The sequence below is a fragment of the Coenobita brevimanus genome, chromosome 79 (genome assembly GCF_032717465.1).
Source record: "Coenobita brevimanus isolate Jiangsu-jjx chromosome 79, ASM3271746v2, whole genome shotgun sequence".
Classification (NCBI taxonomy): domain Eukaryota; kingdom Metazoa; phylum Arthropoda; class Malacostraca; order Decapoda; family Coenobitidae; genus Coenobita; species Coenobita brevimanus.
Window position 1 is genome coordinate 33,889,185 of NC_137032.1, and position 27,846 is coordinate 33,917,030.

Sequence of the window (27,846 nt, forward strand, 5' to 3'; positions counted from 1 at the left end):
TCTTAACTTTATAACCATTTATGTACGATAGTTTTGATTTGTGTAATAGTGGTGCATACGCTAGGCGAGACTTAAAATTGAAGGCGCTGGAAAGAGAGAGAGAGAGAGAGAGAGAGAGAGAGAGAGAGAGAGAGAGAGAGAGAAAGAGAGAGAGAGAGAGAGAGAGAGAGAGAGAGAGAGAGAGAGAGAGAGAGAGAGAGAGTATGAGTTAACTGGGAGATAGGTCGAGACGGAGAGAGAGAGTATGAGTTAACTGGGAGATAGGTCGAGACGGAGAGAGAGAGAGAGAGAGAGAGAGAGAAAGAGAGAGAGAGAGATGGTGGATTTCGGTGATTACCTAAATCGTATATAAACCTGATACCAAATCTTATCTTCACCTACGTACGTGATGGGGTAAGGGTGAAGGAAATTCTCTCTCTCTCTCTCTCTACGGTATAGGTAGACATAGACAGCTGTAGGTATAGGTATGACAGAAAGGAAGAAAAATGAAGAGAAGGGCAAACACCTAACCAGTCCCCACCTTGAGGGATGATGCAATGTGTGTGTGTGTGTGTGTGTTCGCTTATTTATCGATCTGCCTTCCAATTTCATTCTTTATATTTCATTTCTCTCTCAATCAATATTCTTTGCTATCCTTGTCTTATTCTAGTAGGCTTGTTTAGTCACACTCTTGTAGGAGCTGCCTAGCATGGACCAACTGGCCTACAGCAGGTATCCACTTTTTTCTTATCTATCTATTTATCTATCTATCTCTCGGTTTCCTATCTTTATCATATTTCGCTTCTTCCTTCACACACACACACACACACACACACACACACACACACACACACTGCGTCCTCTCACAGGTTCTGCACACGTCTCTCTCTCTCTCTCTCTCTCTCTCTCCCCGCCTCACCCCCCACCCCACCCCACCCACTCTCTCTACCCCCCTACCGAAACGTTCCGATGCCTCAGTATATAACTTCTTCCTATCACGCCTACCCCCTCTTTCTACTCTTGCTGCAGTCCGTATGAGAAAGTGAGAGAGTGAGCAAGGAGCAAGCGTGAACAGGGAGAGAACAGTCGTGGTGAAGAACAGGGGAGAGTCCTTAATAACACTGGAGAACAAACCTACAAAACTAGAGATATTTAACAACTGGAAGAACATTTATTTACAAAACTGAAGGAGAGAACACTGAGGAGAACACAGGAGAAAACACTGAAGGACAGAAAAGAGGAGAGAACGCAGGAGAACAGAGGAGAGAACGCAGGAGAGAACACTGAAGGAGAGAGGAGAGAACGCAGAGAACAGAGAGAGAACACAGAGAACGCAGGAGAGAACACTGAAGAGCACATAATTAGTGGGCAGAATGGCGCCTGGAAGAGTAAGTGAATGTTCAGTAGCTTTTAGAATTTATTATCCCTCTCACCACCACACTTCACCACACCACCACATTTCACTACCACACGTCATCCTTCCCACCACCACACTTCATACTTCACCACCTCACTTAACCACACTTCACCCTTCACCCTTCCCACCACCACCTCACTTAACCACACTTCACCCTTCCCACCACCACCTTACTTTACCACACTTCACCCTTCCCACCACCACCTCACTTTACCACACTCTACACTTCACCCTTCCCACCACCACACACCACCACCTCACTTGACCACACTTCACATTTCACCACTTCGCTTAACCACACTGCACACCACCACTTCACTTTACCACACATCACACTTCACCACACTTCACCCTTCCCACCACTACACATCAGTGCCACACTTCACCACACACCACCACTTTTAGAATACCTGTCCCTCTCAACACCACATTCACCACACCAACACCACACTTCATCTTTCCCACCACCACCACATCCTCTCCACTACCACAACACCACCACCACACTTCACCTCACTTTACCACACTTCACCACCACACCTCACTTCCCTCACTGCCACACTTCACGTCTATAGTTTGTCTATTTTAATCTGGCCCAAAATTGCCATCTGCCCTGAAATTAAATAAAATCGTCTGGTGATAGGAAATATATATATATATATATATATATATATATATATATATATATATATGTTTAATATTTTTCCCTTCCCTCCCTTGTGCAAAAAGGGACAGCCGGAACCACAGCCTGGGGACCTGATTGAGATATTCCGTCCCATGTACCAGCACTGGGCCATTTACGTGGGTGACGGCTATGTGGTCCATCTGGTACCCCCTAGTGAGTATCTATCTATCTATCTATCTATCTGTCTTTATCAGTCTAACATCTCGTACCCCCTAGTATCTCTATCTATCTGTATATCTATTTATCTGTCTATCAGTCTAACATTCGTACCCCCTAGTAAGTATGTATGTCTATCTATCTGTATATCTATCTGTCTATCATTTTAACATATCGTACCCCCTAGTAAGTATCTCTGCCTATCTATCTATCTGTATATCTATCTGTCTGTCTTTATCAGTTTAACATCTCGTACCCCCTAGTAAGTATTTATCTATCAGTCTATCTGTATATCTATCTAAATGTCTATCAGTCTATCTATCCATCTATAACTATAAAGTTTTGTCTACCTATCTACGCATCTTGTCTGTCTATCTATCTGCCTATTCATCTATTTATCTATCTATCAATCTGTTTCTCTTTATCTGTCTATCTATCTACCTTTCTATTTATGTAGATAGAAAAGGCATCATAACTACAGCGTCCCATAATCATTCCATCTGTCTACAAAATACAATTCAGATCCTCACTATTATAGTCACGGCGCACGACTCTGAGGTTATTATCGTACCCTGGCAACCTACCATTCAAAAGAGCGTCTGATTGCGTGTATTATAATTATGATACGTGTGTGATTCGTGTATGATATGTTCGTGCATAATAGTATTCGTGTATAATATATTCGTGCATAATAATATGATTCGTGTATAATATGATACGAAATCGGACGCACTTTTGAACAAGGATAATAGACACAATGTATAGTCCTTGCTGTTGAATGGTAGGTTGCCAGGATACGATAATGACAACCTCAGAGTCGTGCGCCGCCACTACAGGTCACTCTCATTTTAACTACGGTATAATATTATTTAATCATTCCCATTTGTACACAATATCGTAAAATTCAAAGCCTATCTACTAGGAAATTCTAAACTTAATTATGAGATGGAAGGATGGAGTGGAGAGGTATATGAGAGAGAGGGGCGTGAACTGGGGGTAAGGTAGCGAAATGGTGGGGGAAAGGGCGACATGGAGGCGATTATAGGTATATGAGAGGGGAGCTGTGAGCTGGAAGGAAGGCAGTGAAATGGCGGGGGACAGGGCGACGTGGAGACGATTTGGTTGTGGCCACCCTTTACGGGATTACGGCGCCTGGCGATAGACAGACAATTATGGAAGTGTAATATCCGCAGGTGAGGTGCCGAACTCCGGGCCGGGAAGCATCATGTCTGTGACGTGTAATAAAGCGGTGGTGAGGAAGCAGCTGCTGAGGGAGGCAGTAGGGAACAACGAGTACCGCGTCAACAACATCATGGACGGGAAATGCAGACCGCGTCCCGTTGAAGACATTGTACTCAACGCCGAAATACAGGTGGGCCAGACGCTCCCCTACAGCATCACGTCCAAGAATTGCGAGCACTTTGTCACAGGACTTCGATATGGCAAAGCGAAATCCCAGCAGGTGAGGCATGAGTGGATCTCCTTGGTTACTAGTCAAATCGGGTGTGTGAGTGAACGTGCGAGAAAAGAAACTGTCGTGTATTTTTCCTCTCTTTTCTTATCCTTTCCTTTCTTAAACTTTCATTATTTTTAACCGTACTACACACACCAGAATTTGCTTGACATATTCAGCTGTGGCTAAATAAAATATTATTGTGTTATTACACACACACACACACACACACACACACACACACACACACACACACACACACACACACACACACCGTTCACTGGGTCAGTGGTAACGTTCTCGTCTGCCATCTGGTAAGATTGGGGGTTCGTTCCTTGCTCAGGTTACGAAAAGTTTTACTAAGCGGGTGGTTACTGTCCCCCTGCAGCAAGGGGATGGGTTTGTGCATCTGTGAAGGTCACAGCCTTGCCCTTAAATTGGACTATATGAGCTCTCAGCTCCCTTCCGGGAGGGTAAAAAGCTGACGATCACAACCATCACGTGATCCTGACCGATCCCGTGAATTACACACACACACACACACACACACACACACACACAACGCTCCTCTCTCACCCCGGCTCCCTTCTTCAGGTACAAACAGCATCTACGTGGTTAGCAGTAGCAGGGGGAGTGGCTGCTGCCGCTGGGGTTCTGCTGGCCACCACCACCAGCAGCAGACGAAGGCAGCAGCAGTAGCCTCAGCACCCAGCAGAACCTAGCAGCATACCAAGCTGGGAGTTTCAGCCATGAGTTTCACCAGACTGGGAGCTGTTTCAGTTTGGGAGTTTCAACATTTTGGGAGTTTCAGCAGCCAGGGGGGGGGGGTTGTCAGTTTAAGTTTGGCCAGTTAGTTTCACCAATCAATGAGTTTCACCAGCCAGAGAATCTAGCCATCACCAGCCAAGGAATTTCACCAGTTTAAAAGTTTCACCAATCAGTTTCACCAGCCTGGCAGTTTCATCATCAGCAGCAACAGTTTCACCAGCCAAAGAGTTTCTCCAGCTCTTGCGTTTCACCAGCCAGTCACCAGCCTAGTAATTTCACCTGCTTGGCCATATCCATCCCTAGTTTCACCAGTCTGGCAGCTCCACCAGCCCATGAGTTTCATCACCTACGCGCAAACATGAGACTGTCTCCATAAACCCGCGGCCAAACCATTACAGCCTTCCAACACCTCACGTCACATCAACTCCAACTTTCAATTTGACCAACTTTGGATTTTATAAGTCGCTAAACCGCCTAATAGTCAGCTCTCGTGTCAGCCGTCCCACCAGCTGACAGGTTAAATCAGCTCAAACTTACAAGCTGAGAACTTTGTATAAGAAAATCACTCGGAATTCTAAAATAGCAGATTTTTTTCCTTTCCTTGAGGAGAGAGAGAGAAAAAATCCCCCTGGTGTCACACAGACCTGTCGACATCGCCGCAGGTAAACTCGTTTCACTAGTTTTATTATTGTTAGTTATTATTTATTATTATCATTACACTCCTACTAGTGCTATTATTATTATTATTATTATATTACTACTACTACTACTATTATTATTATTATTTTAATCCAGGTCTCCATTAAAACTGCCTTCGTGCATGAAAGTGCCTTAATTATTTTGTGATATTTAACAATCAGGTTGCTGAGAGAGAGAGAGAGAGAGAGAGAGAGAGAGAGAGAGAGAGAGAGAGAGGATTCTGTGATTGAATGATTGACTGATTGATAAACAGATGGTCAGACATGTAGAGGTGTACGGTATGCAAGGAGGACTGCTGGGCCTTAAGAGCAGGCTGTGACACTTAAAAATAAATAAATAAATAGACGGACTTGCCTCATACAGACAGAACGATAGACAGGATATGGAAGAAAATAGATTTGTCATAGTCATGAAGGGGTTAGCCTACATATAATAAATATATATATATATTTTAGGAAATATGTATTTTTCTGTGATTTCCTATGTAATCGTTCATTACATAATAAAGATGAATTACTATTGTTATATTAGTTTCAATTCTCTCCCCCTCCCCCTCCTCTCTCCTAAACATGAAAAAATATATAACTGAGGAAAAAAAATGATAGAGAAATCCAAATCAGATAATCCGTGACTGAGTAAAACAAATAATTAATTAATTAATAATAATAATAATAAAATAGTGGAATTCAAATAAGATTGATTTTAAAGATGAATATAAGCGTTGATTAATGAAAGATGATTTATGAAAAGTTGACACACACACACACACACACACACACACACACACACACACACACACAAATCCGCAAAAATCTCACCACACCAGAATAGACAAAATTTAGGGGCTCAAAGAAAACGGAAATCATAACACTGTAACAATACCATAGTTGGCCCTACAAGTGTTCTCTGTGATGGTTGCTAGGAATCGCTTACTGTTCGAACCTTCTCCTCCTCATCATCATCATGGACTGACTGATTGAGTGACTGACTGACAATCTGATTACATTAAAAAGGTCATGACAGTAACAAGAGGGGAAAAAAAAATAATAAAAGGTAAAAAGTAGTAAAAAAGAGAAAAGAGTAAAAAAGAGAAAGAGTAAAATAAAAAGAGTAAAAAGGAGTAGAGTTAAAAGAGGTAAAAAAGAGAAGAAAGAGTAAAAAGAGTAAAAAGGAGTAAAAAAGAGTAAAAAGAGTAAAAAAGAGTAAAAAGAGTAAAAAGAGTAAAAAGGAGTAAAAAAGAGTAAAAAGAGTAAAAAAGAGTAAAAAGGAGTAAAAAAGAGTAAAAAGGAGTAAAAAAGAGTAAAAAGAGTAAAGAGTAAAAAAGTAAAAAAAAAGTAAACAGGAGTAAAAAAGAGTAAAACGCAGAACGATAAAAAAGACATTTAAATCCAAACACAACAGTAAAAAACAAAAACAAATATGATCACACATTTAAAACTGGTCTCGTAGTAGCCATACCATACACGTTCCCGCAAGTGAAGAGGCTTAAGCAACTACAATCTCTAATCAACACTATCTTTAATCATCACTATCTTTAAAGAACTCTATCTTTAACCAACACTATCTTTAATCAACACTATTTTTAATCAGCCCTTGGCCACCCCGTCTGGGATACATGGCGTCTGGCAATGGATGAATGAATGAATGAAACTATCTTAAATCAACAAGACTTTCTTTAATCAACAACACTAATTTCAACACTTACCCCTCCATCTCGTCACCATCTGAAACGAGAGAAAATAATATAAATTCATTGGGTATTATACAGGATAGTCCTTAAATAGCGCCGCACTGGATATTCACGTGTTTATGTATTGCGAGGACGGTTCAGTCTGCTGGTGTGGGCGTGGGTGTGGCAGTGGGAGTAGGAAATGAATAAATGATGCAGGATAGACACTGATAACGCTGTCTGCTGGTGTGGGCGTAGGTGGGCCCAGTGGAGTAGATGTGTAGCGTTATATATGGACTACCCTTTACTTAGCGAAATCTACTTTATTCACACACTGTCAAGCAACCTTTTCTCCGCCACTGGTGTTCCTATACTCTTTTTACTCAAACCTGGCCCAAAATTACCAACTTTCCATCTGCAATACTGAGTTGTAACAATAGATTAACACTAAAATATGATGCTAGTCACGAAGAAGTGCTATGGAAACGATGAAGAGTCAGTATAATCTGTTATTTTTGCATCTAACCTCTTTTTAATCAAACTTGGCCTAAAATTACCATCTCTCCATTTTGAATACTGAGTTGTAACAATAGATTAACACTAGATTATGATGCTAGTCACGAAGAAGTGCCACTGAAAGGATATACAGCTTCTCACCCACCTGCTGCATTCTCGTCCCCAGCTGGTCTCTCCTTCGCCGGAACCAAAATTATTTTCCTGTACTTTCGTTTTTTTCTATATATATAATTTTCATATATTTTCACCATTCACTCAGCCACTTATTATTATTATTATTATTATTATTATTATTGCTGTATTATTATCATCACTATTATTATTATTATTATCGCTATTTCATCACTTCATATTCATCACAATTTTCATCACTCATCACTTTTCATCACTTCATTTAATTCATTGGGATTATTTATTCATATCACCTCATCACTGTCATCACTCATCAATGTCATCACTACATCTACTTCATCACATAATTTTCATCACGTTATCAATATCATCACTTAATTGTTTACATAAGGATTTTTAAATTACTGTATTCATCACTATTTGCTTCATCACAATTTTCATCACTCATCACCATTTGCTTCATCACAATTTTCATCACTCATCACTATTTGCTTCATCACAATTTTCATCACTCACTATTTGCTTCATCACACAACTGTCATCACTCATCACTATTTGCTTCATCACAATTTTCATCACTCATCACTATTTGCTTCATCACAATTTTCATCACTCATCACTATTTGCTTCATCACAATTTTCATCACTCATCACTATTTGCTTCATCACAATTTTCATCACTCATCACTATTTGCTTCATCACAATTTTCATCACTCATCACTATTTGCTTCATCACAATTTTCATCACTCATCACTATTTGCTTCATCACAATTTTCATCACTCATCACTATTTGCTTCATCACAATGTTCATCACTCATCACTATTTGCTTCATCACAATTTTCATCACTCATCACTATTTGCTTCATCACAATGTTCATCACTCATCACTATTTGCTTCATCACAATTTTCATCACTCATCACTATTTGCTTCATCACAATTTTCATCACTCATCACTATTTGCTTCATCACAATTTTCATCACTCATCACTATCTGATTCATCACAATGTTCATCACTCATCACTTTCATCACTATTTTTACTTTATGATTTTTTTTACTTATTTTCATCACCTTTTCAATTTCATCACATCTTTTTCATCACTATTACTATTTTTCTACATTTTCACTACTAATCAATATCAATTTTTCAATCTATCAATTTTTCAATTAATCAATTTTTCAATCTATTTTTTCTGTTTATCAATTTTCCAATCTATTTTTTCAACCTATAAATTTTTCAATCTATCAATTTTCCAATCTATCAATTTTTCAACCTATCTATTTTTTCAACCTCAATTTTTCAATCTATTTTTTCAATGTATCAGTTTTTCAATCTATTTTTCCATCAATCAATTTTCCAATCTATTATTTTTCCATCAATCAATATTTCGATCTATCAATTTTTCCATCTATCAGTTTTCGTCTCAATTTTTCAATTTATCAATCAATCAATTTTTCAATCTCATTTTTTCAATCAATTTTTCAGTCTATCAGTTTTTCAGTCTGTCAATTTTTCAATCAATTTTTCAATCTATCAGTTTTTCAGTCTGTCAATTTTCCAATCTATTTTTTCCATCTATCAGTTTTTCAGTCAATCAAATTTCCAATCTATCAATTTTTCAGTCAATTTTTCCATTCTATCAATTTTTCAATCATTGTTTTTTCATAATTTCATCACTTATCAATTTCTTTCATTAACTATCAATATTATTATCATTATCTCTAATTTCTATAAAAAATGTAATTACCTTGATCACTTAGTTAAAAACACGCTAATTTCACCTCATTCATCAGTACTCTCCCTAGCACCTCTTCCTTAGCGATTTATTTCTGGATTCGGCAGGTTAACATCCTTTTGTACTCTCATGCAGAGTATGACGATATTGGAAGGGTTTACATTACACGGAAAAGGGTAATAAGGTGTAACAAGCAAAATGAATCGCTTAGGAAGTGGCGTTAAGGTGTAATAAGCAAAATAAATCGCTTAGGAAGGGGCGTTAGGGAGCTCCCTTATCCGACTAGAGTACGGGTGGGTCAAATCGCTAGATCAATTTTCATATTTCACTGCTTATCTGATAACAATGTTCACGAGTTTCATCACTTCACACCATGTTACGTTACTTATCGTTCAGTTAGTCCTTTCAGTCCAATGACGTTTTATTTTCATTTAAGTCTTGCAGTCACCAGACCGATTATTCAACATTAAGATGAATGTCTAGAGTGAAAAGGGTTACTATAAAGGTCATACCCAAACCAATTCAGTTCGAAAATTCTCCCCCAAAAAATCGAAGTAAAAACGTGAGGGAGTTGCAAGCGTAAAATCATGTCATTTTACTGAAGCATATTATGATGTCACCAGGAAAGTCAGAGTTACATTAGCTTCCTTGGATGTCACTCACCATCACTTCGCACACTTCAACACTTCAAACGTCTTCATTTTCCCGCCCATATAATCACCAAAAATTTTAGCACAGATTTCCACTTCACATCATCCAACCGACGAGGTAAAACTCACTAACTGACGATAAGAACGCTTAGTCAAACTTCCACTTTTTAAAATGCGTTCACACGCCTTCATTTTTCATCCGATATACACCACAGCACGAATTACAGCACAACTTTCCACTCCTCACCCACCCAGGACGATAAAACCCACGAACTGACGATTAAAACGGATGTATCATCAAATTTCCACTGTTTAGGACACCTACACAACCACCACTCACGACTACAAGGGATGCATTAGGAGGCTGCTTTTCCCTACCGCCTACCGAAGCGCTAGACTCGTTTTTGGTGAAATGCATCGGTTTGAGGATTCACTTGAAGCTCGTGAATGCTCGGAATTAACGCCTCTCGACCGCAGCGGCGTCACGTAGGCGGGTACTCTTAAACCAAATGACAATCTTCCTCTATTAAACAACACGCAAAAATCGAGTTCATATACAAATTATTAAACTGTATATAGTGAACGAGGACGCAGGGGAAACTAACCGACACACACAGATTTTATAGCCACGGAGACAGAGGCTGGCTGAAGTACCGCCAATCGAAGCCCAAAGTTCAGTTAAGGAATGAAACAAATCGGTCTGGGAATTCGAAAATGCCCGCGCTCTCCCCGTCTGGCGCACTATGCATCTTAACCATGTTGTAGTGTTAATCCATTGTTACCTCACAGCGCTGATGGTGGAGAGACGGCAATTTTAGGCCAAGTTAGAGTAGAAGGAGTATGGTAATTTCTCCTCCTCTCAATGTTTCCCTTCCCCTTTCCTCCTCCTCCTCTTTCTTCCCTTCCACTCTTACTTCCTCTCTTTCTTCCTCTTCCTCTTGTTTCCTGTCTTTCTTCCCCTTCCTCTTTTTCTTCCTCTCTATCTTTCTCTTTCTTCCTCTTCTTCTTTCCCCCTATCGTTCTTCCTCTTCGTCGTTCTTCCTGTCTTTCTTCCCCTTCCTCTCTCTCTTCCTCTCTATCTTTCTCTCTCCTCTTCGTCTTTATTCCTGTCTTTCTCTTCTTCCTCTCTTTCTCTCTTCCTCTTTCTTCCTCTCTTGCTTCCTCTATTTCATTCTCTTCCTTTTCCTTCCCCTTCCTCTCTTACTTCCTCTTCCTCTTTTTTCCTTTTTCTGACCCTTCTTCATCTGGCGGAACTGAACCACTCTCAAAATTGAAATATAAAATTGAGGTTGCGTGATATAGTGATCCACTGTTACGAGGTAGGAATGAGTCTCCTTGGTTACTAGTCAAATGTATCCTTCAAAATGACTACTCTCTCTCTCTCTCTCTAACCTCACTGATATCTCTCTTCAACAGTACCATCTCTTCTCTCATTTTCTTTACCAGACTGATTCTCTCTCTCTCTCTCTCTCTCTGGAGCTGCCACGCAAATTAGAGTTGTGTGACGTATGCAAACAGCTTTCCCGACACACACACACACACACACACGAGCGCTTGGTGTGTTGTGATTTACTCGTACCGGTTTATCTATTTTTTTCTCGATAGATAGAGAGATAAATCTGTAGCGTTATATCTCGCCCATTTTTCATCTGACGGGACCGGGCAAATCCAACATGAATGCCGTGTCCAGGATGTGTGTAGTTTGATCTGCCTTTGTCATGAGGGGGGAATGCGTCTCCTTGGTTACTAGTCAAATCGATCTGACTCCAGCTGGCCTTCCACTGGGTTGAAAGGGGTTAGGGATCTTTGTCAAGCCTAAAGTATTGTAGTAGTAGTAGTAGTAGTAGTAGTAGTAGTGGTGGTAGTAGTAGTAGTAGCACTGTACCATTACTACTACTACTACTACTACTGCCATTATCATTATTATTATTATTATTATTATTATTATTATTATTATTATTATTGGTATTACTGTTATTGTTTATTATTATTATTATTATTATTATTATTCTTATTATTGTTGTTGTTGTCATATATTGTTCCCTTATCATTTATTTTGCTTCTTTATTATATTTATCTTTATCTTTCCTACATTCATTATTGTATAGATTACTCTCTCTCTCTCTCTCTCTCTCTCTCTCTCTCTCTCATCACTTATTCACGCCTGTGATAGTTTTTGCAGTGACGCATTCTTCCTCTCCTCATCAGTCTCTAATCCCCCCCCCTCTCTCTCTCTCTCATTTATGCACTCCTGTGATAGTTTTTGCAGTGACGCATTCTTCCTCTCCTCGTCAGTCTCTAATTCCCTCCCCCCCCCTCTCTCTCTCTCAAAGGAGCCCCCACATCTTATATAATACATCTTTGTGCGTTTCATGGCTCAGACCGCAAATACAGAAATCAGAAAGGCAAAGAGTTCGGCAAACCTCTGTAACTTGTGATTTGACAGTTTTCTATAGCACTGAGAGAGAGAGAGAGAGAGAGAGAGAGAGATCCCCGAATGACACACAACATAGCAGTTCCGCATAATGATAAATTTTGAACGTCCTCTGAACCGCCAAAATTATCAATCGCATTCCTTTGACAGTTTGAGGGCTTTTTTCAGAAGGTGGTGGCGACCATCGTCCACTCACTTGATGTAGTGCTGCCTACTTCTTCCTTGGCCTTTATCATTCTTTTTCTGTGCCTGCCCTCCTCTCTTCCTATTTCTCCCATCTTTCCTGTCACGTCTTATTGCTTTTCGTTCCTTTACAAGTGGCTTTACATTGAGTGACAAGCCAAATGGTTTCCTGTAAGCCAAGAAACCAATTACAAAGCTGGGTGGTAACCATATAACCAAACCATGCGTGCTCCCTACGTGTCAACAAGCGGGTTGGTGGAGGGTTAGTGCCTCTCCCCGTAAAACAAGTAACTCAAAAGTCAAATGGCCACCCTTTACGGGATTATGGCGTCTGGCAATAGATAGATAGATAGATTATTCCTTCCTGTCACACTCTAGTAGAAGAAGAAGGAATAAATCTGACACTAATAGCAGAAAAAAAGTCCCTGAATGATACATAACGCAGCAATACCGGAGAACTGCCAATACCAGGAGCCCTCAGAACCACGAGAATTCTGAATCGCAACTATATCAATTTCACTCCATTTGACACTTGATTAATGGGTCTATTTGAACTGCTATTTACTGGTGCCTAGTAATAATAGCAGAAAAAATGATTGCTTCGCTACAAGAGAGAAAAAAAAAAATACAGAGCCAGTATGATGGACAATTGAATGTGGATGCGGGTAGACATGACATTCTCTCTCTCTCTCTCTCTCTGTATGTGTGTGTAGATTGCATAAATAACTTTCCAGCCATCAATCCATCATCCATTCTACTTTTTTCTCCAGGAGCGTAGGGACGTGGGGCAAAGCTACTCAGACCCGGCATTTAAGGCGAGGGTGACCAGCCTCATTCGCCCCTGAGTGGCATTATGTGACCAGTATGCCTCAGCCAGCCCTCGAATGCAAATCTCTACGGATACCCACGTGGTCGGAGCGCCTTAATACACTAAACCACCAGGCGTCATCTGGTTATATGGTTACCACCCAACGTAGTAAATGGTTTTCTGGATTACGAGAAACGATTTGGCCTGTCACTCTTTGTAGAGGCACATTAAGGTTGCACTACATTGAGTGAGTGGATGGTGAGCGATTTATCCTAACACCTCAGTCTTAACGCCTCTTCCTTAGCGATTTATCCTTACACTTCAGTCTTAACATCACTTCCTTAGCGATTTATCCTTACACTTCAGTCTTAACATCTCTTCCTTAGTGATTTGTCCTAATACTTCGGTCTTAACACCACTTCCTTAGCGATTTATCCTTACATTTCAGTCTTAACACCTTCCTTGGCGACTTATCCTTACACTTCAGTCTTAACACCTCTTCCTTGGCGATTTATCCTAACACTTCAGTCTTAACACCTCTTCCTTAGCGATTTGTCCTAACACTTCAGCCTTAACACCTCTTCCACACCTTACATTTCATTCTTAACACCTCCTCCTTAGCAATTTCTTCTTACACTTCATTGGATAATACAAGTGATATATTAACACGCCAGAAGCAGCAATACGCTAGTCACGAAGTGCTAGTTTCCTTATGCGACTAAATACGACTCCATTTCCCGTATTATTTACTTATTTCACTCTAATTTGGCCTGTAGTTTTTATTTCTATATCATGAACATGGTACCATAATAATAATAATAATAATAATAATAATAATGATAATAATAATAATAATAAAATAATAATAATAATAATATTAATAATAATAATAATGATAATAATAATAATAATAGTAATAATAATATAAAAAACAAATAATAATAATAATAATAAATATAATAAGAATAAGAATAATAAGAATGAAGAAGAAGAAGAAGAATAGGAGGAAGAAGATCAGGAAGAAGAGATAAAGAAAGAAGAAAAGAAAAAGAATAGGAGGAGAAGGAGAAGAAGAAGAGGAGGAGGAGGAAGAAGAAGACGAAGACCAAGAAGAAGAAGAAAACCAAGAAGAAATCAATAAGGGAAATAAAAACAAAATAAGGCCTCTGTTGAGTCAGAAAAGGTGTGTGTTCATTATAGCATGGAAACATAATGGCAATCGTTAGGAGTCTGTCAAAGGCCCTCACGGTAGGTAGAATATAAACACAGCCACACCCATCATTCTGTCAGTGGGTCTGCGGATCCGGTGGAGGGTGGGTGAGTATATTGCGCCTCTGAGTTTTATTATTATTATTATTATTATTATTATTATTATTATTTTGATGTGTGGTTTGTACGCGTCCGAGATTTGATTATTTATTTATTTTTTTTCCTGGTCAGCCTCTTGGACCCGTTTCTTCCCGGTGCTTAAAACGGACGCCTTCACGTGGTGGTACTGGTATAACTGAGCGGCTCTACTGCCCGGGTATACAAGCGTCTCTCAGCTTCCTATCCTCGTAAACGAGGATGGTGGCTTGCAGGACGAGGGCAAATTCAGTCTGTAGTGCACTGTGTTTACGTTCGGATGAGCCTGGGGTTGCACTACTACTACTACTACAGTACTACTACTAAAACTACGCTACTGCTACTACTACTACTACCACCATCACCACTACTACGACCACCACCACCACTACTACTGCTACTACTACTACTACTCCCTGTTCACTCAGAAGTACAATTAGGGACTGGGATGTAACATTGACTACTACAGGTGGTATTCTAGGGGTAAAGTGTGACCTGGAAGAAAGTAATTATCTGTATATGAGTATTTTTTATATTTTCACGTAACAGAAAAACACGTAGCTTAATATTATTCAGTATTCACGTAACAAGCACGTAACTTAAGATTATTCAGTATTCACGTAACAAGCACGTAACTTAATATTATTCAGTATTCACGTAACAAGCACGTAACTTAAGATTATTCAGTATTCACGTAACAAGCACGTAACTTAAGATTATTCAGTATTCACGTAACAGAAGCACGTAACTTAAGATTAATCAGTATTCACGTAACAAGCACGTAACTTAAGAGAATTATATCCACGTCTCGGATGCACGTGATTTAAGAATTTGGTTCATATCAGAGGCATGTAACTTACGGGAATTTTGTAGTTAGAGGCACGTAACTTAAGAACATTTTGTATCCACGTAACTGAGGCACGTAACAGGAATATTTTGTATTTTCGTTACAGAAGCACGTAATACAAGTGATTTATTCCAAAGAGCACGTAATGAAGGGCTGCCGTGCACGTCCCCTAGCCTCCCTGCTCGTCCTCACGTGCATCTTTCAGGGTAAGGCACGTGGTTACTCGTCTATACTCTCTTCACTCTAACCTGGCCTAAAATAACCATCCTTCCATCTTGAATGCTGAGTTGTAACAGTAGATTAACACTAGAATATAATGTTAGTCTATTTTTCAGAGCAAATCCTTCATCATATCCACCCCTTCAATCCATCCATCCATCCGTCTATCCATCCATTCATTCATCCGTCCATCCGTCTATCCATCCATTCATTCATCCGTCCGTCCATCCATCCATCTCCTCCAGACTTTCATTCCAGTCTATCCTTTCTCCATCCATCCATCCATCCATCTCTCCAGACTTTCATTCCAGTCTATCCCCTCTCCATCCATCCATCCATCCACTCCCACAGGCTGGATCGAGGGCGTGTTGGTCCTTAGATTTCAAGAGGATCGTGTGGCCAGATTGGACTCCCTTGCCTGGTACAATGGCTCCCTTTCAGAGGACATCAATCTTGCCTCTGTCTCCCTTTGTGCCAGATTCGCCCTCTTCACCCTGCATGCTTGGGCTACCTTCTTCATGCTGACCAATGAGAAGAATGAGGAGCATATTCTGGAGGGAGGTGAGAGAGAGAGAGAGAGAGAGAGAGAGAGAGAGAGAGGGGGGGAGGAGGAGGTTGTTAAAGAGAGTGATGAGGAGAGGAATAATGTGTCACTGCAAAGGCTATGATAGGAGTGAGTAAATGAAGAGAGAGAGAGAGAGAGAGAGAGAGAGAGAGAGAGAGAGAGAGAGAGAGAGAGAGAGAGAGAGAGAGAGGTGGTGGAACTAGCATTAAGACACTCAGGCTCCTATGACTCACTCCTAGCTATAATAATAATAATAATAATCTATCTATCTATCTATAGCCCGACGCCCTAATCCCGCAAAGGGTGGCCGCAGACAAATAATAATAATAATAATAATAGTAGTAGTAGTAGTAGTTGTTGTTGTTGTTGTAATAATAATAATAATAATAATAATAATAATAATAATAATAATAATAAACCTTTTAGCTAGAACACAAAATACAGACTTCTTCCTACCATGAGAAGGCTAACACTGCTTTCTTTCAATTTTCAGACCTATGGGTGGAGCGCGTAAGGCCTGTTTTCGCTCGCAATTGGAATTTTCAGATATTGCGAGAGAAACTGTGGGTGTATCGGTGAGTGTGTGTGTGTGTGTGTGTGTGTGTGTGTGTGTGTGTGTGTGTGTGTGTGTGTGTGTGTGTGTGTGTGTGTGAGAGAGAGAGAGAGAGAGAGAGAGAGAGAGAGAGAGAGAGAGAGAGAATGATTTACAAACACCCCCCCCACACCCCCACAGGGCAAATATTCCCCGCCACCAAGGAAACCATTTACTACGCTGGGTGGTAACCATATAATCAAATGACGCCCTGTGGTCAAGTATATTCAGGCGTCTCAGCCGAATAGAGCCTGCCAGGGTTTACATCTGAGGGTTGGCTGGGATATCTCTCTCACGTAATGCGACTCAGGGGCGACTGAGGCTGGGCAAAAAGGATAGGAAAATATCTATCTATCTATCTATAGCCCGACGCCCTAATCCCGCAAAGGGTGGCCGCAGACAAAACGCCTCCAAGTCACTCTGTCACCCACCTTTTGACTCCCCTCCTCCCAACTCACCCCCCCCTCCCTCATATACCTCTCAACTCCATCCCTCCACCTCATCCTCGGTCTACCCCTCCCTCTCCCTCCCTCCACCTCACCTATATACACCCTCTTAGTCAGTCTTTCATTCTCCATTCTCTCCACATGTCCAAACCACCTCAGTGTATTTCTCCTAATCTTTTCAACCACATCCACATCTACCCTACAACGTTCCTTCACTTCTTCATTCGTCAACCTGTCCCTCCACGTCACTCCACATGCTCCTCTCAAGTAACTCATTTCCACTGCTCTCACTCTTGACTTGTTCCCCTCTTGCAAGGTCCACGCCTCGCTTCCATACGTCAGGGTAGGAAAATAACTGAATAAATAAATAGATGAATAAATGTGTGTATATATGGTTGTATGTATGCAAGTATGTATGTGCGTATGTATGTATTCAGGTGTGTATGAATGTATGTATGTATGTATGTATTCAGGTGTGTATGAATGTATGTGTGTATGTATGTATTCAGGTATGTATGTATGTATGTACGTACCTATGTATGTATGTATGAATATATTCAGGTATGTATGTACGTATGTATGTATGTATTCAGGCATGTATGTATGTACGGATGTATGTTTCTAGTCCCCTGCACCCCCCCCACACAGCTGGCACCACCTATGCTTCACCTACGACCACCTGCACCACCTGATCAACACCTACGTGGACGGTGAGCTCAGCGCCACGCAGCTCTACGACGTCCGCAGCACCATGGCCGGAAGCAAGGTGAAGCTGGGTCAAGGGAGCAAGAAGGAGAGGAGCTTCAGTGGAGATCTAAGCCAGGTGGGAGCACTGTAGAGCTTTAAGGCCGTAGAGCTTTGGTGGCGGGATTATACTGTAGAGCTTTAGTGGAGGGATTGTAGACCTTCGGTGGGGGATTTAAAAGGTGTAAAATCCAAAATAAATAGCTGAGGAAGAGGTGTTACGTAGTTTTCATTCTTCAGAGCCTCTTATATATTTTTCGGATTGGGAAGCGTTTCAATACCTTTTCCTTGGCGATTTATTTAGCCAATTTCATCATCATATTTTCTTTTATGCCTTGTATGCATTTTTACGATCGCCATACTTAACATAAATAACGTAAAAGTGAACATAATTTGACATATTTCGACTTTAGAATTAATTACCTCGTCTCAAAATCCCGATGCAGGTAAACGTATGGGATAGAGCGCTGACGGAGGACGAGGTGAGGAGCATTGCGTCGTGTGAGGTGGATCTCCAAGGCAACTACGTGTCCTGGGATGTGGGGTGGACGTTACAAAACATCACCAGTCATGACATCCCCCTCTCGGCTTTCTGTCAGCAGGAGAGAGGGCCGAGTTACTTCTGGTTCCCCCAGCTGCCTCACACGACGGCTATGTACCTCTGCCAGGCCCTTGGATCCCACCTACCCACTGGAACGGACATGGGAGTGGTTTGGGATATGCTGAATGTATCCCAGGCCATCTTTCCCGCCAATGACAGCTGCTACACGGACTTCTGGACGGCCCTGACTGACGAGGAGGAAGAGGGAGTCTGGAGGATCGGCAACACGCCCGTCGATGGTCAGATCGCATGGGCACCGCAAGAGCCAAACGGTTTGCAATACGAAAATTGTGGCTCCGTGGTTAGCTATGGGGTCTCTGATGTGGACTGCAAATCGAACTCCAGATGCGTCGTGTGCACCATCTCAGAGCAGCAGAGATTTTCCTTCCTGGGGACATGTGAAGATGAAGTTCGCAATGTCTTCTTCACCGCATTCCAGCCGCGAGAGGACGAGCTGACTTTAATAGGTTATGGCGCTTTCCACATCACTAAGCAGGAAGGTGAATGGGTCTGGGTGAACGTGGTCAAGAATTTCACCATCGCCTACATGCAGGAAACAAAGCCGAACTTTCCAATGGGGAGGCGATGGTGGAGACTAGAGCGCCCCGTTTGTGGACAGAAGCCAGGCGGACTGAGAGAGCTGCTCCTTTCCCCTTGCCCCCCAGACCACTTCACCTGCGACGATGCTTCCTGTATCCCTCTGCCGCAGCGCTGTGACCTCAAATACGACTGCCGCGACCTGAGCGACGAGGTGGACTGCCATTTAGTCGCCTTTCCCGACGGCTACCAGAAGCACCTCCCGCCTAGACACGGGTACAACGATGAGAAGAGCCTACCCATCACGCTTTCCATCCACATCGAAGCCTTGAACGTGAAGACCATCGATATGACCATGGAAGTCTCGTATTTACTGGACCTGACGTGGGTGGACGGTCGCTTACTGTACCAAAACCTCAAAGTTAACTCGACTTTGAATATTCTCCCCCCCAGCACCATGACCAAGCTCTGGGCGCCTGAAGTCGGGTTTATAAATGTGATTACGAGTGAACATACTCTTATTGATGATGATACGACGATGCATATAGAACGACTAGATGATGCTGTTGGCAGGGATGATGCTGTTCCTTATGAGGGTAAGATTAAATGTCTCTCTCTCTCATCTACCTATAGCTATCAATATAAATATCCGCTATCAATTTACCTCTGTTCATATACCCGTCCATCAATCTTACCTATCTATATACGCGTATCTATATCGACCCACCTATCTATATGCGCATATCTATATCTACTCTGTATATCTATCTCTCGCCCACAGTGGAACAGTTCCCAGGCCGAGACAACCCCATTCAAATCAGTAGAAAGTACGGTACGGTCTTCCTCTGCGATCTCGACCTGGGGATGTACCCGTTCGATGCCCAGGAATGTTTTATGCACCTGCGACTCACCTCTGCTACTAGATCGTTCATTGTCTTCGATTCAGCTTCATCATCTGTCGTCTATTCTGCCAGCACTCTTTTGGTGGAATATGAGGTGTGTGTGTGTGTGTGTGTGTGTGTGTGTGTGTGTGTGTGTGTGTGTGTGTGTGTGTGTGTGTGTGTGTGTGTGTGTGTGTGTGTGTGTGTGTGTGTGTGTGTGTGTGTGTGTGTTTCATTTCTGTTGTTGTGGCTTTAGTGGGATGGATATTGGAAGTTGTATGTGTTTGTGTGTCTTTCAGTTGGTTGTAACATGAGCGGTGATAGGTAGGATGGAGAATAGTATTAGTATTAGTTATAGAATGAATAGTAGTAGTAGAAGTAATAGTAGTAGTAGTAGCAGTGGTGGTAATAGTAGGAGGAGGAGAAGAGAGAGAAGAAGAGAAGTATTAGGAAAGAAATTGTGTAGAGTGGATGAGACTGATAAATATTGCATCTGACACGTCGACAATGAAGGCCATTAAGAAGTTGACGATAACAAGAATGAAATATGTAAAGCATCGTAAATACAGACAGACAGACAGACAGACGTTTAGCAAGACAGACGTTCATACAGACAGTACATGCGCACATACATGCAGAGAGAGAGAGAGAGAGAGAGAGAGAGAGAGAGAGAGAGAGAGAGAGAGAGAGAGAGAGAAAATACTCTTTATAATGACTCAAGGATGTGCAGACAGACAGACAGAAGGGAAGTTCGACAGACAGACATTTACACAAACATATACGGAAAAAAATAAACGAAAAATAACACAAATCCCCCCTTTCCCTCTCTCTCTCTCTCTCTCACAGATAGGGGATTTAACGCTAATCTACGGCGACGCAGGATCCTACAGCGAGGCAAGGGTTCGAATCCCACTCAAGCGCCGATATGGGTACGCGATCCTGAACATTTACCTCCCCAGCCTCGTCCTCCTTATTGTCAGCTACGTCACCCTCTTCTTCAGGGCTGATATTTTTGACGTCAGGATGATGTCAGCGCTTACCGTCCAGCTGGTCATTGCTACGTTATTTTCACAGGTAATTTGTATGTGTGTGTGTGTGTGTGTGTATGTGTGTGTGTGTGTATGTGTGTGTGTGTGTGTGTGTGTGTGTGTGTATCTGTGTGTATGTGTGTGTGTGTGTTCTCTATCGTGCAGTTGGTCATTGCTACTTTATTTTTTAGGGTAATTTGGTGTGTGTGTGTGTGTGTGTGTGTGTGTGTGTGTGTGTGTGTGTGTGTGTGTGTGTGTGTGTGTGTGTGTGTGCCTTTTTTCTATCATCTGGTTGATGATTGTTACATTATTCTTGCATGAGGCTGGTGTTTTTGTGTAGATGTGAGTGGCTTTGTGGGTCTCTCTCTCTTAACATGCAAGCTGGTGATTACTGCAATGTTTTCATACGTAATTCCTTTTTGATCATGTCTGTCTGCATGCTTCATATAGAGACAGTTATTAAGGAACTACTTTCCCTCTCTCTCTCTCAATATGCAGTTGGTGATTACTGAGGCATTTTGATAAGTAATTCACTGTAAGCATGTCTGTCTGTCTCATTTATATCACCAGCGAAGTATTGTTATGTAAGAAACAAGGCTGTATTTAACGTCTCTCTCTCTCTCTCTCTCAGGTATCCTCCACGCTGCCCAAGACGTCCTACTTTAAAATGGTGGACGTGTGGCTAATATTTTGCATCGGTATCACCTTCCTCACCATCATTTTCCACGTGGTCGTTGATGATGTGGTCAATCGAGGTCGCTGGGAGTCGGGTCTGGCCAGGTCAGTCTCTAAAGTAGGTCAGTTAAGATGTAAAAAAGTGCTATACTGTTTTTCATGTTAGGCCAGTAAGTTAGGATAGGTAAAGTAAGTTAAAAATGTGCTATACTCCTTTCACCTTAACCTGACTTTCATTTTCGTTCTTTTGCTGCTTGACCCACGTAGCATAGTGACAGGAAAACATTACTAGTCGGCTCTACATCCTTTCCATAGTACTTCCTCGTGACTAGTATCATATTCTAGTTCTAATCTATTGTTATGGTGCAGCATTCAAGGAGAAGACAATTATAGGCCAAGTTGGAGTAAAACGAGTGTGGATGAGTTTTTTGGCTAAAATACGATTTTATTCTTATCAGGTAAACGTCTTTTGTTCTGAGGATTAAAACAGAGGGAGGGTGAGTGTGTGTGTGTGTGTGTGTGTGTGTGTGTGTGTGTGTGTGTGTGTGTGTGTGTTGCAGTATGGGAGAATGATTTTGTGGTGTGGTGTGAGAGGGTGAGCGTGTGATGCACTGTGAGAGGGTGTGTGTGGTGTGGTGTGGAAGAGTGAGTGTGGTGTGATGTGAGGATGATAAGGTGTGGTGTGTGTAGCTCAGTGGCGTCACCAGGGGTCAGATTTTGGAGGGGCTGTAGCCCTGGTGTAGGTAGAAGGGGGGGGGCGAGCGAAGCGAGCCTATGCAGCTGGGGGGTACGGGTGGGAGGCGCTGTAAGCCCCCCGGAAAATTTTTCGGAAATTGAGCAGTTTTAGGGGCATTTTTGAGGCCTATAGATGAGAGAGAAAGAGAGAGAGAGAGAGAGAGAGAGAGAGAGAGAGAGAGAGAGTTTTAGCCTACTTTCCCACTCTGTATGTTTAGGACAAAATATTTGCAACAATGAGAAATAGCCTAGGCCTAGCCAATTTAAAAATAAATAAAAAAAATCCTGGCCTAAGCTTCATAAAATGACTACTGAAATAGTTTGATATAGGGCTACTTACACATGTCTGAATGGGTTCAGCTTTGGGGTTATCTGGGGTTGCTTCTGGCACCTCATTTCCAACAACAGCCACTTTTTCTTGGCACTCATCTGAGTCATCTTTGGAGGTGCGGGTGCGAAAGAATTTCCTTATGTCACCCTGTCCCTGAGGATTTTTAGATGACCTTTTCATCACTTGAGTGGCTGCTGGCTGATATCCGCAAATGTATTATTGTAGAATAGCCTATAAAAGGGAAATGACATTCAGTTCTGACAGTGGGGTGTCGACTGAACCAACTAAGTACTGCTGACTCTTTGTACAGAGTATAGGCTAGATCTCATACCTGTAAAAACGAAAATGAACAGGTACAGTGAGGTGGCTAGCAATATACCGGAACGTAGTAACGTCTATACAGCCACTGAAACCAATACATTCAAATAAAGCCGAAAACAACACAGGATTTAGCCACAGTTCACAGACACTTCTCAATGTAAACAAACATTCCGACTTGCCGCGTTCCGATACTCTGAACATTCAAATTTGTGAAAAATTGCATAGATCAGATATTTTAGACTGCATAATCCAATTTTAAAGCTCCGTGATTAATATACAGGTATACCATATTATATATTGTAAATATATAATAAGTCTGATAAATGTAATACAATCTTGATTTCTTTGTGCAATAAATATATTTCAAAGAAAACCAAGCTTGGAAAAAGTATATGGGAAACTAATATATTATAACTATTATTATTTGAGTCATAGGTTTACGTAAATTGTGAATAACTAATCACATCATATAGCTATAAATAATATTGTATTAAACTAATATGGATGCACGAATAAAAGTGGATTGGCGGTAGGGGGTTGGGGGAAAGCTAGGTGGGTCAATGCCGAGCTGCAAGCATACTATGTAAGCTGGTGATTTTTATTATTATTATTTTGGGGGGCTGCAATTTTTTTGGGGCTGAGTCCTTGATTTGGGGGGGCTAAGCCCGCCACTGGTGTAGCTTAGCCACAAAAGTCTATGGGTGTGAAGCATTTTATTTCTGAAAATTGCTGGTGAGAAACAGATGGTCAGAGCTGCTCCTTATAGACATGCACAGACATCTAATAATATGTATGCTGCATGAGGAAGCTGTTTTGTGGCCCCAGGCTCATCTAAATGTAAATCCAGTGGACTGCAGGCTAAAGTCGTTCTTCTGCAGTCCACCATCCTGCTTTTGGGGGGTAGGGTGGGAGACAGGAAGAATGAACTGAAAAATACATCTAATGATTGAGGAGGTTAACATCTGAATACAACCTCAGGAACCCAACTCACCCATGGAATGGTGCAAAGACCAAAGGAAGCATCAAGATTGTGGATCAAACGACCCAGGCATGGAGAAAGCCTAAGGAAGCTAAGGAACACGGGATGAAGAGGCACACTGCAAACGCAACATGTATCATATCTTGTGGGAATTCAAATGCCAACAGGGATAGTCACTGGATTCTTATGGCCACCAAGGTCACAGTTGCAGTTGTATGCTTGGTCTTCAACTTAATCTATTGGTCGTATTTGTTTGGGTAGTGGCAATACTAACAGAGATCGCAAAGGAATAAGCCCAAATTTCTGAGGGTTGTAATACGTTAAAAAGCATAAAGGTGTGAACAAGATCCCTTCTTTTATATTTTTGAAGTGCATTATGATGATAGAACACATCTGACTTTTCTGTCACTGCTGACAACAGTGTATTCTATACTGTGTGATGCAAGCTGGTCATATCGAACAGTTACAAGTTGCCATTGATGATCATCAAAAATTATGGTCAGTTTTAATAATGGTGCTGTAGTTCATTTGTGAAACAAATGAGAGTACAACAAAGACCGTAGAGGTGTAGGTAAGTCCTCCAATTTCTGATTGTAAAGAGTGAAACCCATAATGAAAATAAAGTGTACCTGTATCTGATTATGGAAGAGGGTACCGGTAATAACATAACTGTGTGTAAATGTTAGCAAGCCCAAATCTCGAAGTCGATGTGAAACCCAGAATGACAGATGTCTTTGACCAGTAGAGATGCTATAAAGACTACAAAGGTTAAGGCAAGCCCTAAAATTTCTGAACGTAATTTGTACAAAGGAGTGGGAAGGAAAGGATATAGCAATAAATCAACTTGTGTGTAATGCTGGGCAAGACTTGGTTATATGGAACTTTATAACTATTACACACGTCAACTGTTCTATGAGTTATAACTTCTCTACGAATCAGGGAGAGGGATCAATGGAGTTAACATACGTAACTGTCCCTTAATGACTGAAGGTGTTAAGGATACACCTGTATCAGCACCACTTTTAATAAAACACTCGTAACAAACTGTACAACTCTGCACTAGTAACTACAGGAATATGGCTTCTAGTACACACGATGTTGTGCCTTTCTGGGTGTGCTTCGTACTAACTGTAACACAAGCCTATCTACCTAAGCACTCTTAACTCTCTCAGTACGATGATGCAGTTTTAATTATTTTTTTTTTACCACTAAATGATCAATTCAGCCGAGCCCAAACCTCTTGTAATGAAATTTTGGAAAGAACTCTCATAAAGAAGAGGAGAGAAACTGCCAACAATAACCATCTCCATTAACTATTTCCATTACACTTCCATTATTTATATATCTATCTTCACTGATTCCATCAATAAGAAAGTTCTCCCTAAAAAACGAAGAAATTAATAACTTGTAGCAAGATGAATAAAGTAAAAAAATCAACGTACTGAAAGAGTTAAGAAAGAAAAAACTGTTTGGTTCTTTCCTGTTTGTAATAAATATGAATGCAGATCTGTAACTTAGATGGCTGGGAGGGAATGTAAAGAAAGTATTGTCAGCCATGAAAACCCACAATAAATCTGGTGATATTGTGATACATTTAAGTATTCTTGAGATACCAAACAAATGTCTGACTTATCTCTATTCTATTTTCTCATATAATCATTTACTGCCCCTGAATTACACAGGCCCAGAACTATGCTACTTAGTTCAAACATTTAAGGCGAGTGACCAGATGCTTGCCCGAGTGGATATTCCGTGAGCAATAAATCCCAACTACCCCTCGGATATAAACCCTCATGGGGCACAGGATTGAGAGCTTTAATCCCTAAACAACTTTTTTCCTGGTGGATTTTATTATAAAACCTCACTCATGGAAAGCAAATGGATATATATGTCTGTCACTGAGAGAGAGTCTAATATATTGCAAACTTGTGATAAAATACATCTGCATCAGACTGTTGGCTAACAGAAGACTTTGGTTCCCCAAAATCATCATCAGCTATGTACTGCATATGGCAAGCTATTACTTATATGAAGACTATGTACAAGGTGCACCCCCCAAATTTCTAAGAAATTCTGAAAAAAATTGTAACAAAAGTGACACTATGAGACAATTCTTAAAAAAAATATAAAATAGTTATAACCTCTTCAGCACAGGGATGTCTTTTCAATTTTCTTTTTCCGATCTCCTGATGATCTACTTTTCTGACCGGGAGAGACTGTACTATACAGCACTGGCAATCCTGTCAATACAAGGGGGCTTTTCTAAGTCAAGTAAAACCACCTGGAGTTAGCAGAATAAAATACTAAAAGATGCTGCCAACTAAAGATGTTCAAAGCGAGGTGCAAACATACATCCCGGGCTGATGAGTGAGAACAGACAATACTTACTGCAATCAATAACGATACAATAAGTTCTTGTTATATGTTGGTAATGTGTTCCATAATATTACAACTTTTTTCACACATATGGTACTGTACTGTAAACTGGGGAAACTGGGAAATAAACATCATAGGCAGCAGTGGAACTTTAACCCCTTTCATTCCATGATGTGTTTTCATATTATATTCTTGGTACACTCACCTCCTATGAGTGCTATAGGGGATGGTGTGTTGGAAGCCTTACATAGCACCTGTGTATTTGCTTAGGTCTTTCATCCACTTTAGTCTGACCACCACAACGAGGTTCTTTCAACACAACAGACGTGAGGCATAAACAAATACCCTGGTGTCACAGACCTCCAACACGCCATCCTCTATAATAATTATAAGTGGAGGCAGTTATTCCTCTTGATTTTATTCAATGTAGGAAAAGACTCAAATTAATGGATTAACAAAGGCTAAATCTGACTCCCACAGTTTGAAAAGTCCATCCTAAGCTTAATAAAATCATCTAATGGACACAAGAATAAAATAATAAGTATGTAATTAGAATGAGGTGGTTAGCCTCTCCTACCCAAGAATATTATTTACATTATATTCTCTCAGTCTACAGGCATTTTTATTCAAGTTGGGAGGAGATCCTGGGTAACGATGAGGTTAACAGAGTCTGTTTCTAGCCTCTTCATTACAAATGATCCCTTTAAACTGAATAAAATCACCTAGAAATACAATAACATGAATAAATGAAAATGTGTCATCAGATTTGTGGGCATAATATGTAAATTTTTTTTCACTGCTCTGCACTAAAAAACAAAAAAGAACATACAAAAGGCAACACATGACAAGGACTTATTGTAATAATAAAAACAGGAATAAACTATACTCCTATGACCAGATTACTGCATGCAAACCCTCCATCCTAAATAAAACAGTCTTGGGAAGGATATTTGTTCCTCAGTTTCTAGAAACAGCATTCTAACTAGGACTAAGTGGCCAGCAAACACTTCAATCCTAAACAGATTCTTAAATCTGCTTAGAGTCCAGAAAATATATGGATGATCTGGCTAGAATTAACATATAAACAGTAATATGAAAAATAAACCCTAATCATACACCATATAAAACTGTGGTTTCTACAAACTTGCTCTCTCTACAGATCCTTATGAGAATAGTTCGGTAAGGATATTTCTGTCCATCATTTACCTTGCATATCTTGAGTATAAAATAAGATATTTTAAAGTAAACAGCTGAAAAAAAGGGCAGTAGGTGAGACTGACAACTGCACTGGTAAAACATATGTAAGTCTGTAAAATCAAGAATGAAGTACAGTAA

At 40.8% G+C, this 27,846-nt stretch overlaps 2 protein-coding genes across 2 annotated transcripts; both read left to right on the forward strand.

The window, feature by feature from the left end:
- Positions 1-1,352: 1,352 nt before the first annotated feature.
- LOC145409093 (phospholipase A and acyltransferase 3-like) lies at positions 1,353-4,389 on the forward strand. The gene is made up of 4 exons (XM_080279637.1): positions 1,353-1,367; positions 2,126-2,234; positions 3,431-3,699; positions 4,285-4,389. The coding sequence occupies exons 1-4, from the start codon at positions 1,353-1,355 to the stop codon at positions 4,387-4,389; spliced, it is 498 nt and encodes a 165-aa protein (XP_080135763.1).
- An 11,237-nt stretch (positions 4,390-15,626) lies between these two features.
- Positions 15,627-24,396, forward strand: LOC145409094 (uncharacterized). Its single transcript, XM_080279638.1, has 9 exons — positions 15,627-15,687; positions 16,052-16,261; positions 16,759-16,840; positions 17,952-18,126; positions 18,494-19,781; positions 19,967-20,181; positions 20,913-21,140; positions 21,726-21,874; positions 24,135-24,396. The coding sequence occupies exons 1-9, from the start codon at positions 15,627-15,629 to the stop codon at positions 24,394-24,396; spliced, it is 2,670 nt and encodes an 889-aa protein (XP_080135764.1).
- The last annotated feature ends 3,450 nt before the right edge of the window (positions 24,397-27,846 follow it).